Here is a 14,673-nt window from a genome sequence, read left to right as displayed (position 1 = left end):
AGGATGGAGAGATGATGGTGTTGGAGAAGGAGCTCAGAGCAGCGGATTCTGGCTGTTTCAGCAGCATGGAGTGAGGAAGAGAGCAATTGACGTGTATCCTTTCTGCCCACAATGCCCTCCTTTCTTGGAAGCAAATGGAACTATATCAGGATGGAGCATGGCCAAGACCGCAGACAGGCACCCCAGGGTGCCAGGTGCAGCTCCCTGCCGGCGCACTCCCATCCGCACAGGACGAAGGAACAGGCCCGACGCCACCGTTAGAGGCGGGCGCAGAGATGGCTGTGAGGGCGAGGCCACTTCCCTTCAGTGCGCGTTCCTTGGTGCCTGCTGGGTGCAGCGGCTGAAGGAGAAAGAGGGCAGAGGAAGACTAGAATAAGAGAGAAAGTTTTGTTCGCACATAGCAGCATATTAATGTAAGCACCATGGCTTTAAATAAGGAAACATTAGAGTGTGTGCAGTAATTAATACGCATGCACACATAATTGCATCTTTCAAGTCATTAAACAGGCGCAGGGAAGGTTTGAATTTGCTACAGTTGAACGGCTGAAGCAGCAGCTTGAGCGCATGAATGAAGCGCCTACCGCCAGATGCGGCCCTGAGCGCCCGGGGTGGGGGAGGCGGGAATGTGGGGCGCACGGCCACGCCCGTGCTCCGGTCCAGGAACACTCCCGCTGCGCGGACACCGGTTAGAAGCAACGCTTTTCGCGAGGGTTGCGCCCAGCCTCGGCCTCCGGCAGCCCCGCACCACGTGACCGCCGGGGCGGGGCGAGGGCGGGGCGGCGCGCGCTTCCCGGCGTGCCGCGCGGGGCGGGGCGAGGGCGGAGCCACGCGGGAGTTCGCCGCCACGGGACGCCAGGCTCGGCCGGGCCACCGGACAGCGCCTCCCGCTCTCCCGGGTTCTCTGCTGCTCGGAGCCGGCGGCGGCGGCGGGCGGCGAACGGCGGGCGGCATGCGCGTGTGAGATGTGGCGGCGGGCAGCCGGGACGCGGGCCGCGGCGGAGCGGGCGAGCGCGGCCTCCTCAGCGCGGGGCGCGCAGTGCATGAGGGCGAGCACGCGGGCGCCGGGCAGCCGCCGGCCACGCCGCCTCCATAAACACTTGTTTAGGACTCGTTCGCCTCGCTGAGGCCCCGGCGCAGCCATGGAGGCCCCGCCGGCCCCGGCGCCCCTCGCCGCCGCCTCGGCCTCGGCCCCCGCCCCGCTGCGCGCCCCGGAGGTGGCGCGGCTCCGCGAGGAGCAGGAAAAGGTAACAGGCCGCGGCCCGGACCGCGCTTCCGCCGAGCCTCGGGGGGCGCCCGCGGCCGCGGCCCCGCCCCGGGCCCGACCCCCGGCCCAGCCCGGCGGTGGCGGCCCAGCTCGCTCCCATCCCGCTCCGGGGAAGCGCTCAGCCTGCAGGCCGCGCGGGAGAGAGAAAGTGATGGGAGAAACTTTTGTCACGTGCTCCTGTTGTCTTTTGTCTGCAGCCCTTTGACCTCCGAGGGGGGCGGGGATGCGGAGAGGGCTGCGAGCCTCCCTGTCACTTGCGTGTGAAAGCGGGGCCCGCTGTCAACGGAAGTGGTTGCTAAAATGAATACTCTGTATCCTTGCCCGTAAGCATTTTACCAGGTTTGTAGCGCGGCGCCTCGGGTGCACTCCCAGCGCTGGGTGCGGAGCGCAGGGCCACCGCGAAGCGCTCTGACGTCATTTTAACTTCAGTCGTGTGATCAGGGAGCTTTACGACGCCGGTGAGCGGGGAGGAAGCTGTGCATTACCTAACGGGCTGTCTAGGAGGACACCCGCACCCCAGTGAAGAAAGACAGCGCTACTGCTTAATCGCAGGTTTTTTTTCCTTTGGATTCGGGAGCATTCCTGTGGCCACCGTCTCCAGAACGTTTGAAATTTTGACTCTGAAAAGCAACGTTCAATTTAATGGCCCGTGTCATGTTGCGAGAGAGTATCATTAACCTCACTCGGTAAAAAGAGTGAGGAAGTTGTTTCAAACTCGAAACAGGGAGAGCCCCTGACTTTTTCTAAGGAACGTCCCTGTGTAGAAACAACACAGGCGAGCTCCACAGGTACACTCCTTCCAGCTAGAGAGGGGGTTTTCAGGGACGGAAAACAAATCCCCCAGCCTGGAAGCCACCTGTTGTGCGCATTGTCCCTGCTTTGTGCTGGTTGGCCTAGATTATTTTGTGTGTTGCGTTTTTTTTCCTGAGAGCCATTTTTTTTGTAATGATAGGTGCAACTGTTGGGTTTTAAATCTGGCCTTGTTTCCAGACGGGGGCCTAAAAATTCACCCAATTTGGCATGTTTAAGTTACAAGACATTAACGGATCTTACTTTTTTTGAAGAGAAACATAAAAGAGCAGGGAAAAGACAGCTCTTTCTGAAACCAGCTTGTTCATTTTTGGCGAAGCTATTTACGCTGTTGTTCTTGTAGAGAATGTGGAGCCCCCCGCCCGCCCACCGACCACCACGACGGTGCTCCCAGGATGGTGGTCGCCCGGGTCACGGTGCCGGTGTGCATCCTGCCGACCCGGCCCGCTGTCTCCCCTGGCGCATTAAAAAGAGACGTTCTGGGTTGTCTCCTGCTGCCAGTGCGCCTGAAATACGAGGGATCCACGGGGGTGCTCTGAACGGCCCTGGGGGGTGGTGTCCAGTTACACCGAAGCCGCCTCGGGAGCAGCTGTCCTCAGGGGGCCCGGACTCGGCGCCCACCCCGCTCCGGTGTTGCGTCCGTGCTAATCCGGGCGCACGCCGTAAGCGTGTGCGTGTCTGTGGTGCTCCGGACTCCACTCCCCGTCATGCTGCGGCTCCTGCCTGAAGGGACAAGGCCGCGTTTTGGAGGCTGTGTGTCAGCAGGCAGGGCCTGAGGCACAGCTGCCCTTTGGTGGTCCAGCGTGGGAAAGCCTCGCCCGGTCAGCAGCCCAGCGTTGTCGTCGGGACCTTGTTGAGGCTTTCGTGCCGGCCCCCCACCTCCCGCTCCCGCAGGAGCCCCAGGGGCTGGGGAACCGGGCGAGGTAGGAGTGTGGGGACGCGGCTGAAGGAGAGAGGGCCCGAAGGTGCAGCAGCAGCGTGTTAGTGTGGCACTTAGAGTTCCGCGTGCACGACCAGCTGACGGCGCCTTAGGACCTGCCATTTCCTCCCCGGGTTCTGAGAACCGGGCCGGAGGGGCCTGAGGGCGCCATGGGAGGGGCCGTTCGCCTGCCCCGGGCGGCCCCCCCACCTCCCCCGCCCCCGGTCCAGGCCCTGGGGTGCCTTCCGGCGGGGCACCGGCTCCCTGCAGCTGTGGGGGGGGGGGCTGAGGTAGCGAAGGTAAGTGCTGCTCCTTGGTTTATTGTTTCCGGGTTTTTAATACATTTTGTTGAGGAATGGAGCAGGTCTGTGTTGTCCTTGTTTACCCTTGGAGCACGCAGAACAAGGACAATAAATGAGAACCCGAGGGGGGGTGCCTGGAGGGGCTCGAGTGAACCACGGCCCCCAAAGTGACAATATCGCCCGAGAGAGGACGGCGTGAGATGTTTCACGTGGGCTGCATGTGTAACGCTGGTGCTGGGACTTGGGCTCGCTCCTTTCTGATCGAGCCAAGAGCCTTAGGGAACAGTTCCTCGCAGCCGTGCCTCTGATGATGAAGAAGCTGAAAATCCAGCCCGAGAGGCCTGGCCGTACCAGTTGCGTCCGTGGGAGGCCTCTGTGTGGCACGGGAAGCGGAGCAGGGGGCGTGTGGGCCGGGCCGTGGCTCTGCCTGTGCACACGGGTGTCATCCGCTTCCCGCAGAGGACACACCGCCCGCGGCTTCCAGAGCCCGCAGTCTCCTGTCTCGTTTTACGTGAAAGTGAATGAATTTGGGCGGAATTTTAGTTTTTTCAATAAAGGATGTGGATGACACTTCATGTAATTTAATAAAAACTGGGATGTTGTTTAACTGCTAAATACTTTCTGTGCCCAAAAAATGTCTCTTGGCTGGTTTGAACACCAGCGAGGCAGGTTTATGTCTTGGTGTTTCCAGCGCTGATGGATATAGTGTATCCAAACATCTAGTCTCCATTTGTTTTTCTTTTTGTTTTCTTTTTTCCTTAGAGGTTTTGTTTGGTCTTCCCTATCCAAAGATACAGGGACAAGAGGGAACTTGGATTAACTTTCTCTCTTTTAACCAAATCTGTTTTCACTAACAGCAGTAAACTGTTTGGTGGGAAGACGTAAGATCCTCAGGAGCCCTTGCCGGGGGCCTGAGCCCTAGAAGCCAGAGTCCCTGGCGGCAGCGCGGCGCCTCGGGCTGTGCCCCGGGTTCGCTCACACTGAGAGCGTGGTACCTCTTGTCTCTTTGACTTATATTCTGTTGAAATTTTTGTTTTTTGGCTGAGATGGTAATTCTGTGGTATCTGTATTTTCTATTTTTGGAATCGGTTATCTTTTATTAGCAGAATTACTGAGATTTTATTATAATGTAGCAAAAGAACTGTATGCTGTTGTTTTTGTAAGTTTATTTGCACGGTAATAGTAACTTTGGAAAATTCATGTGAATAATATTATTTCATTGTAATTGTTACTGAGTGGCTCATTAATTCTCACTCAGATTTTTGGAATAACTTACACTTTCTTGATGTAGAGCCTGGGGAGTTAGATGCATTGAGTGAATATTTCAGAATGTTCATAAAGCAAAACAATAACTTGTGGAGGGCTTTCATATTTCTTTTTTTTAAAAAAGATTTTATTTGTTTTTAGAGAGGGCAAGGGAGGGAGACGGAGAGAACATCCATGTGTGACTGCCTTTTATGTGCCCCCAACTAGGGACCTGGCCCGCAACCCAGGCCTGTGCCCTGACTGGGAATTGAACTGGCGACCCATTGGTTTGCAGGCCGGCGCTCAGTCCACTGAGCCGCACCAGCCAGGGCGGCTTTCATATTTCCCATGATCAGAATCTGTCTGCCATGTGCCCTGTATAATAGCTCTTCCCTCCACGCCCAGAACCCAAGCCATACAATTTTTCAGCAGACATTTATGGAGTATCTGTTACATGCCAGGCGTGTTCAGCTGAGGGTACAGTAGCGAACAGAACAGAGAAGGTCCTTGCTTTAAAGGAAACTATACTCTAGTGGCAGAGACACGGGTGGGACATTAAAAGTGTCACCTGGGGTGTGGTCTGTAAGGCTGGGTAGAAAAAAAGTCAGGCTGCAGCGAGAGTGGAGGTCTGAGTAGGGGACTTGTCATGTAAGGAGGCCGGGGACAGCCTGTCTGTGTGGTGCCGTTTGAGCAGGACCCTAACGTAAATGGGGAGAGAGCGTGGGGCCGCGGGGAGGGCGTTGCGGGGAGGGCGTTCCGGAGACGGGTGCGCAGGCCAGGACTCGCCCGTCGACGCGTCCGGGCGGGAGCGGGGTCGCCGCAGCGGGAGGGCTCCGGTGGTTACTTTTGTTGGACGAGGAGCCGCTGGCATGTGTTTTGAGATGACACGGATCGTAACTCATGAGCATCCAATTGTCCTGTGCCAGGGAAGGGAGACGTGGGGTCCCGTTAGATAGGGCGGCTTCTGTGTGTGCCAGGCATCCAGAAATTTGGTGTTAGAATCTTCGTTGACTCTTAATTGTTCAGGGGCACAAGTTGGGTTGTTTCTAGGTTTTCTTTTTTCTTTTCGTTGTTTTATGACTTTTTAAAAATTTAATGTTTATGATACATTTTTTTTAATTGGCATTTAGTCTCCTTAAAGCGCGCCCCTGCCCTGAAGTCTCTCACAGGTTTAAGTGGTTTCAGCCCTTGACGCGCCAGTTTTGACGCTGGCGGCTTCAGCTGGTCTGCTCAGCTGGAGCGCGGCACCGGTGAGCCGTCTCCAGCCCGGAACCGCGCAGACCGCTTCTGACGTGACCGGTCACAGCGCCTTCTCCACACGCTGCACAGATCTCTTTTGTGCTTAAGTTGCCTTTTTACCTTTCTTGGAATAATAAAGCATAATATGCTGAAAATGTTACGTATTTTATTTGATCTACCATATTAAAGTGGCTACTCAAAAATTCACTGATTTCAATTTTTTTTAAAATACTGGCTGATATGGCAGCTGTCACAGTACAATCTAACAGAATTGTTGCGAATGCAGTAAAGACAACTAAACACTACTAGAGCCATCATATGGGAAAAAACCAAATGAACATTTTGGCCGACCCAATACTTGATTTTTGGGGAATGACTGTTACATTTACTTGACTGTGAATTGCTTGTTTGTGTATTCTGATAGTGTGTGTCTGATATATACAGGCATGTGGTCTGGGTAATAGTTTTATACTTTGATGCTCTTAAGCCTTCTATTTTAGTCCTTTGCCTTACTGAACTATCTTGGACCTTTAGTATAATGTTGAATAAAAGTAGTGATAGTAGGTTTCCTTGTCCACTTCTACACATCAGGGGAAAACCTAAAATATTCCACCGTTACAGATGATGTTTTCTGTAGGCTTTGGGTACTCTTTCTGAAAATAAAGGAATGTTCCTTTATTCCTAGTTTGCTAGTTTTCTCATGAAAGGATGTTGGATTTTATCAGATGCTTTTGCTATGTTTATTGAGATGTTTATGTGGTGAGTTAACTTGAGGTTTTAAAATACGGAAACACTGTTGCATTCCTAGAGAAAACCCGATTCCCTTTAATATGTATATCTTGCCAGGTTACATTTTATATTAAAGTGAGCCCTGTAGGACCAGAGGCCGGACCGGCTGGTGCGGGGAGACTGCGTGCCCAGTCCCGGGTGGGCGCGTTTCTGTGTGAACGTCGACTCCGGACCCTCTCAGTTGGATCGGGCCGAGTAACACCCCCCTGACTGGTCGCAGCGGCATCACTGTGGCCGGTCCGTGGAGACCAAATAAGGATGTAGACACACAGCCCCGTCGGGAGCCGGTCTTCAGCCCCTGGGTGGGGTGACCAGTGGGAGACCTGCCTCATCAGGCCCCAGGCCCCGCGGGTGGCAGGGCCGGCGCGGGAGGCGCCCGCCGGAGGCCCCGTGCAGCGGTGGCCACTCCGCGGCCTGTGGCTTGGAGCCCAGATAGCCCGCAGGACGGTCTCGTGGCGGCTCGCGCCGCCGTGGCCCGGGGGCTGCGGGGCCCCCGGCGCTGACAGCCGCCCCCTCGGAACGGCCGTGCTCGGTTCCGGCTCCGGCCACCCCGGCCCCGTAGAACAGCTTTCCGTCGTGCGTGTGCTCCAGGACCGCGTCTGTTCTGTCGGTGTCGCGCCCGACCGGGATGGTCGGAACGACTCGCCCGTGCCGCTGCCGTGGCCTCGCCTTCCGTTTGGGATTTTAAATTAGGCGCTCAATTTCTTCTTCAGGTGAAGGACTGTTCTGAGTTTCTATTTTTAGTTGTGTCAGTTTTGTGGTGTGATTTTCGAGGACTTTTCATTTTTATCCAAGCTTTAAAATGGGCTGGCTTGAGTTAGTCATAATTACCTCCTGATCTTCTCACTCTCGGTGGGTTAGAGGGCGATGTCCCCCTTTTCCTGTTGTTTACAATTCATGTGTGTTTTCCCTTTGACGTGTCCTCTTAGGGGTTTATCACTCTTACCGACATTTTTGAAGAACTAATTTTTGACTTTATTTTCCCTTGTGAGTCGGCATTTCTATTTCATCTATTCCTGCTTTTATCTTTTTCTTCTTTTTAGAAACTTCCTGTTGGCCTAATGTTTTTTTCTGGCTTCTTGAGATGGAAGCTACCGGAGAAGAACAAGTTACCAGTTTTCACCACTCTTTATAATAAGTTTTTTGGAGTTTTGTTGCGTTTCTCCCTCATCGTTACCTGAGGTGCCCACACACATTGCACGTTTATCATCAGTCATTTAAAATACGTTCTGGTTTCCATTGTGACTTGTTCACTGGACCAAATGTTAACTTTCTAAATAAGTGCTATTTAATTGGCAAGTATTGAATATTTTTTGATTTTCTGTTGTCATAGTGAATTCTATTCTGGTCCGAGAATACATTTTGCAAACCGATCTTGCCATATGGCCTCGTATGTGCTTCTTGCCTTCACGTCTCCCTTGTCAAATATTAGACTGGTTATTTCAGCTTGTTTTTGCATCTTTTCATGATATGTCCTTTTTTATCTTTTATTTCTGTTTTTTTCTTTCCTGTCTTTTCGTTTTAACCTATTTGTGTTCAAAGTGTGTGTCTTAGAAGCAGCGTGTATTAGTTACCATTTACAGACCCAGCCTGGGCAGCTTTTTCTTTAATCTGGGATATTGAGTCAATATGTGTGTAATGGAATTACTGATATATTTAGTTTAACTCAATCAGCTTTCTACCTGACATTTTACTTTTTATTTTAAGAATTGTAATAAAATATGTCAAAAATGAAAGTTAACATTTTAATCATTTTGAAGTCTAGATTTCAGTGGCACTGGGCGCATTTACATCGTTGTGCGGCCTTCCCCACCTTCCTGGAACTTTTCTTACTTGCAAAACTGAAAGGCCCGGTTAATCAATAAGCCCTCACGTGCCCTTTCTCCAGCCTCCAGTTGCCGCCGCGTTGCTTTCTGTTTCTTCCCCTCGGACTCCGACCCCCCGAGACGTCCTGTGTGAGTGGAGCCGCACGGGGTCTGTCCCTGTGACCTGCGGGCTTTGCCTGGTGGCTTCAGGGTTTGCTCCCATCACAGAGCGACACGCTGGGTTCCCTCCCCCTTAGAGGCTGAGCGGTGCTCCCGTGCTCCGCTGCTCGAGTGCGGGCCTGTGCGCGCCTGTGCGGGCCGTGTGGCCTCTGCGGGAGCCCCGTGTGCTTCCCGGGATGAGCGCGCTGCGTGTTGCCCCTGCCGGCATCCGTGCGGGCGCGGGTCTTCTCGCTCCCAGGACGCCCTCCTCTTCCCCGCCCTCTGGGGCTGTCCCGCAGGGTGTGCGTTGGTGTCTCCCAGCTCTGTTGACCTGCTTTTGTGTTCTGTTTTCTCTGCTTTTTGGGGGGCCTTCCTTTGACTTAACCAAACACGCTTTTTTGTGTTTTCCTCTCCTCTGTTAACCTATTCATGATGCAGTCACGTTTACGGTGGTGCCGTGGTGCTGCACTTCCTGTGTGGTTGCATGTGTGGAAAGCATGAGGGCAATTAGCAAGTAATCATGATGAACTGTTTCACACACTTGCAACTGTGAACCTACCTTTGCCTCACCCTGTATGTGTTAGCACTAAATATATTTACACAATACTTTGTTTACCGTTGTTCTTGTTTACCAGGGAGGTTTTTCCTAGAGGTTGCAGCCTGTGGTCCTCTCTCCGTCCCAGCACTTGCAGTATGGCTCCCTTGGATTTCGGTTCCGTGTGTTGTGAATACCACAATATTTTATTAATTGTTTTATGGGGTCAATATTGATTTATCTTTACCTTTTTAAAAATACCGGTACAGTTGCGCTTTAGTTCTTTCTGCCGTTATATTTCTCTGAAAACCCCCTGGAGTATTTCTGTGCTCCCCCTGCCTTGGTGAGGTAGAATAAGACAGACAGGCGCCTCTGTCCAAGTCGAAGGCGTGTGCCCGGCCGCGCGACTCCCGGGTGCGCTGTGGCCCTGCCCGCCTCGGTGTCAGCCAGCGCCTCTGCGGGGGCGGCATTCTCTTCCTGGGTGAAAACGGTTCCCGTTTTACCTTCCTGTTGGAGCATCGGTTTGTGCACAGCTGTAGACTTTTGGCTTCTGTTCGCAGCACCTCAAGGCTCTCCTGTTGCCCAGTTTCCCCTGCCCTTGCTGCGGCCAGCTCTGGCCTGAGCCCTGCTGCTGCCCAAAGGCACGTGTGTTCCCCCCCGACCCCGCTGTCCCCCCGCGGCCTCGCGGAGCTCCTGTGGCCCTCGGTTTTCACCAGCGTCGCTGTGTGTGCCTGGACGCGCTCGGCCACTGGTTTTTAGTCTCGGGTGAGCTGGTGTTTCGTTTACCTTCGCAGGCATGCTAGACAGAGCCCGCTGTCTGGGTGGGAAGGGGCTGGGCCGGGCTGGGAGCAGAGCGGTAGAAGCCTGTGCAGGGGACGCTGGCCAAGAGTCCCGGCCTGGCGAGGAGGTCCCTTTGGTTCTGCCCTGGCTGTGGTTTTGAGCGAGAACCTGTAAATGTTTTAACAAGTGGCTCCACAGTGTTGGAGGTAATGTTTGGAAGCAGCTTCAGTGTTTTTGCTTTTCAGGATTTTAGAAAGTAAATTTGTTTAAAAGTCTTAAACACTCAAGTTTATGGTAGGTTATTGCTGTTTGTTGAACTTTTTTTTCTGTAAGCGTCCTGCAGTAAATTCTTCCCTTTTTTGCAGAGACACTTGCTTAAAAGACTTGTCACGTTGCACGGGTTTTGCTGAGGTGCGCTCCCCAGCATGCCTCGGTAGTGGCGTTCACAGAGCTGTTCAACGCGCTGCCGCACGCCCTCCCGCCGCTCTGCGCCTCTGAGGGCGCTGCCGAATGGCAGCGCGTGCTGGCCTTCAGCCGCCCCAGCCCTTCTCCCTTCTTGGCTCAGCAGCTTGGAAACCCAGCGCCGGGCCCCTGTGCAATGGGGCCCGGCGGCCCCGCCAGCGGCACAGCCCAGCGAGAGGCTCGGCGTGACGCCCCCCGTGCCCGTGTGGATGCGGAGCTGCCCAGGGGGACAAGCTGTAGGCGTGAGGGGAGGCGCCCCCCAAAGGGGGGTCCTCGCAGGCCCTCGCGGGGCTTCGGGCCCCGACAGCGGCCCGGCGTTGCTGCACTGGGCCCGGGCGTCGGGGCTGGCGCTCCTGGTGGGCAGGCGCCCGGCGAGGCTGCAGAGGGGACCGCACACTCTGGACTCGCTCCTCCGCCCCGGGAAGGGCCTTCTCAGGCGGGGCCGTGGGGGCCACCGCCCCGGTGCGCCACCGCCTGCGCCTGTGCCGACCTGAGACCCGAGCGCTGGCCGGGCGTTCCGCCAGCCCTTTGTGACGGGCGTGCTCCCGTGTGACCTGGGCAGTGATGTCGGGGGGCGGGGCGGGGCGTCGGGGGCTGTCTGCCGCCATCGTCTTGGGCCCCCCGCCTTGACCTGTGGCGACCTGTGGCGACCTGTGACGAGGTGGGAGCAAAGCCCTGTCGTCCGTCCTCGCGGGGCAGCTCTGGGTCAGGAGGCCCTGGCCGCGCGGCTCCCGGGCTGCCAGGCGGCTGGGAAAGACGCGCAGCGAGAGCCTGTGCCTTAGAAAGTGGCGAAGCAGCTCGTGGCCCTTCTTCCTCACTGTGGACGTGGTGCTGTGCTGGCACATCCGCACACCTGCTGGTTGTAAATCCCCGGCTGTAGCTGCGGTTATGTTAGAGAACTTACTAGGTCAGTTGTTTTACTTGCTGAAGCCTGCTAACTAATTCTGTAAAACGCATTCAGTAAGATTTTCTTTTCTTTAGCAGTGATGGTTGTATGTTTTGGCAGGTTGAACTTAAGCTAGAATTGGTCTTCAATAGCCATCTTATTTAAAAAAAAGACATCTTTTGTCAAGGACCACAAAGTCATGAAGGGTTTATGTTTTGGTTTGTTTTTCAAGATTTGCTTGAAGACCCAGGCTCACTATTTTATAGTTACTTTATTTATTTAATAGTTAAAGGAATGAATCTGAGTTCATTTTCAGAGCAAATATGGTTATTTGGAAAAATAAGACAGTTACTTTTAACCTAGGTAGATTCAAGTTTGAATCATAAGATTTTCTTCCTTTTAAAATTTTCCTTTGCAGCTAAGCAGGAGGAAACTACTAGATTTTTAAAAATTATTTGCTCCCCAGAGGAGGAAACTGCAGAAGCTCAAAACAGAGGCGCGGCTGCTGGGCCCGTCCTCTCCGCTGGGGGCCTCGCCTGGGGGCCCCATCTGTCCCAGGCTCGCGCGTCGCCTGGCGTGTGTCTCCCTGGGGCTCAGGTCTTGTCCCTGCTCTTGGAGGGGCCCGGGGGGCTCTGGCTGAGCCCCTCCATGCCACTGACACGGGTGCAATAGCCGACGGCCTCTTGGCGATGAGTGTTTCCTGCGTAAATTGTGAAGCAGGGTTGTCCACCCTTGAAATCTGTTCCTGGGAAACTGTTTTAGGAGCGAGAAGGGGCCTGCAGGGGCGGGATGGGGGGTGGGGGGGGGGGGGGGGAAAATAACTGCACCAGGTGGGGGTGGCGGGGTGACGCAGGGACCTTCCCAGGGGCTTGGTGCTGAACCATAAAACGCCCGTGTGCCAAATTTACATATTTACTCATTAAAAAGGCTTCCTGGAAACACTGAGTCGACTGTCTTCTGCGGCCTTTCACACTGTCACTAATGGATGTCGCATAGAGAATTTCGTCGAGGGCCCTTTAAATAACATACCTGATTATGAACATGGAACTAGCTAACGTGCGGCTGCGGTGGGACAGTCACGCCGAGGTTAATGAACACGCTGCCGGGGGTGCGCAGGCCCCCGGGCCCGTGGCCCCGGCGCACTCGGAGCCGCAGGCGCCCGCGCGGGGCCGCAGAGCCGCCTGACCGCCGCGGGGCTGCCTCGCGTAATGGGCTGTTCAGTCGGAACTCCGTGGGAAGGATTCCGTCATGTCAGTCTCTCTGTCAATTTTTGTTCTATTCTGTTTGTGTGTTTTATAATTATTGCCAAACCAGAAACGGCCACGTGGCTCCAGGTGCGGAGCAGCCGAGCTGCCGAGCGCTGCCCCGAGAGGGACTCGTCCGCCGAGCCGGGGCGGCAGGCCCCGGCGTTGGGTTGCAGCATGGTTTTTGGTCCAGGGCTGCTGCCTGAGTATTTAAGGTGTCTTAAGGCAGGGGTGAGGGGTGGGGGGTGGGGGTGGGCGTGGGGGGGCTTTGTTTCCGGGATTAGCCGCTACACCGGAAGAGTTCAGTGACAGCCCTGCCGCTGCCGCCTCGCGGTGTCTGGGGACCCTGCCGAGGGCGCGCAGGAGCCCGGCGTCGCCACCAGCATGGGGGTGCATGCAGGGTGCCGTGCGCCGGGCTTTTGCGCAGCCTTCATTCCGCAGTTTCTCCGACTCCGAAATGGCGCTGCTGCAGTACTTGAGATTATTGTTTAAAATTCTTATTAATGGACTGTTAACAATAGGTGATTAATACTCTTTGAAAACAGCGCTACTTCTAAATTGCCATTCAAGTGTTCCCCCCCCCCCCTTTATCAGTTAGTGTTCGTGTTTTCTGCGCATTTTTAGAATCTCCTGAAATACCTCTAAGGGAAACAAATAACTTTTATATTTAATTTTATTGTTTTAGTATTATAAACATAGTTTCGACTGGCTAGGAAGTGCTTAAAATTTTATCATAATTCACCAGGGGAACAAATGGGCTGTTCAGAGCATCTCTTTATCCCAAGTATTTCTTTTTGAAAATGTAGTAGAAAAATATCGCTGAACTCATTTTTAATGCGTCAGAATAAAAATTACAGGTGAAAACATTTGGAGATACACTGACAACATAAAGTATTTTCACTGCTGTCATTTCTTTTTTTTACTGATGAAACATGGATGTTACATTGGCTTTTTTGTTATTTATAACATTTGTGTATTCTACAAAATATGTAACATTGAAAACAGGTCTGTAGATTGTACAAAATACTAGTTATCTTATATCATGTGTCATCTAATGGCTCTGCAGCGGGTCTCGCACCAAGTGTGAGTCGGGAAGCTGTAATTTGTTCTGCAGTTATCAGCCTGCGTTAAAGGGCTGTGATGAAGTGCGCTGCTTCCAAACGAACACTCACCTCGCCAGGCATTTGACAAATAAAAATGGAGGCGGAGGGGCTGTTGAATCTGTAAAGCTGCCGCTCCGGTCTCCTGACCCACTGACGTGGTGGGTTGCGTGGCCCTGCTTTCCTTGACGAGTTGTCTGTTCCCATGACAGGTGGTCACCGGCTGCCAAGAGCGGATCCAGCACTGGTGAGTGAGGCACCCCCCGCCCCCCGCCCCCCTGAAACCCTTTCGGGCCACCCAGCTGTACCCAAGTAAAGGGTGCGCTGTTCTCGGTTACCCGTAATTGAAGGCGTCTAGCGCTCTCCATCTTGAATGTTTTTGCCCCTAATTTATGTTGTCTTTCACCATTTTCTGACTTACATGTTCCATGATTTCCTGACACTATATCACTATTTGTGTTTATTCTAATTGCCTTTTTTCTGCTTTTTTTAAGTACAAATAATAATATGAAGAGACAAGATGTTTTTGCACTAGACTAATCATAGCTCTATTTGGGAATATTTCTTGTATTTATACTAGAGTAATAATTGGAATCAGTTGTTTTAAAATAAGGGTGGAAATATGCACATTTTCCTCAAGTTTGAAAACCTGATTAATTGCCCGCGTCGCGCACTTGCTGCGGGGACCACGCTCGCTTCGAGCTCAGGGAGAAGGCAGGAGCGCCTTGCCGGCCTCCGTTCCTGGGGTGGCGCCTGGCAAATAGCGCCTTGCTCCGTCCTCTGGGGATGCGCCCAGCGAGCGGTGACTGAAGTCCTGCAGGAGAGCCGCCCGCGGCCTCGCGCGGGCCTCGCAGACCGGAGATCCGAGGATGCGCGCTGCGCGCACGGAGGCTTCCCAGCACCCCGGTGGCGGCCAGCGGGGAGGGTCTCGCTCCCGCAAGCTGGCGGCCTTCGGCGCTGAGCCACTAACCTGCTGAGACGCCAGCCAGCATATGTTTTAAATCTGTTTTAAGAGGCGTTTTCTCCATGCCCGAGGGACCTCCAAGGGAATGATGTGCAGTTAGTGTGCAACAAACGTTTCTTGGTCCCAGTGCGCGGCGGCTGCCAGCTGGGTGCGAGGGCGGCCCCTGCGGC

The 14,673-nt window shown here is 54.0% G+C and overlaps 1 protein-coding gene across 1 annotated transcript in view; it reads left to right on the top strand.

Moving 5' to 3' along the window:
- Positions 1-970: 970 nt before the first annotated feature.
- URI1 (URI1 prefoldin like chaperone) overlaps positions 971-14,673 on the top strand; it is a 39,593-nt gene continuing 25,890 nt past the window's right edge. The window contains exons 1-2 of the mRNA XM_054570287.1: positions 971-1,244; positions 13,752-13,786. Of these exons, the coding sequence (XP_054426262.1) occupies positions 1,140-1,244; positions 13,752-13,786 (140 nt within the window). The 5' untranslated portion in view covers positions 971-1,139. The remainder of the gene's footprint in view (positions 1,245-13,751; positions 13,787-14,673) is intronic.

This window comes from Pteronotus mesoamericanus, unplaced genomic scaffold, assembly GCF_021234165.1.
Source record: "Pteronotus mesoamericanus isolate MK-2021 breed Mesoamerican mustached bat unplaced genomic scaffold, CSHL_Meso_final contig_202, whole genome shotgun sequence".
Classification (NCBI taxonomy): domain Eukaryota; kingdom Metazoa; phylum Chordata; class Mammalia; order Chiroptera; family Mormoopidae; genus Pteronotus; species Pteronotus mesoamericanus.
Note: the sequence above shows the minus strand (reverse complement) of the source record. Positions and strands in the feature narration are given on the sequence as shown.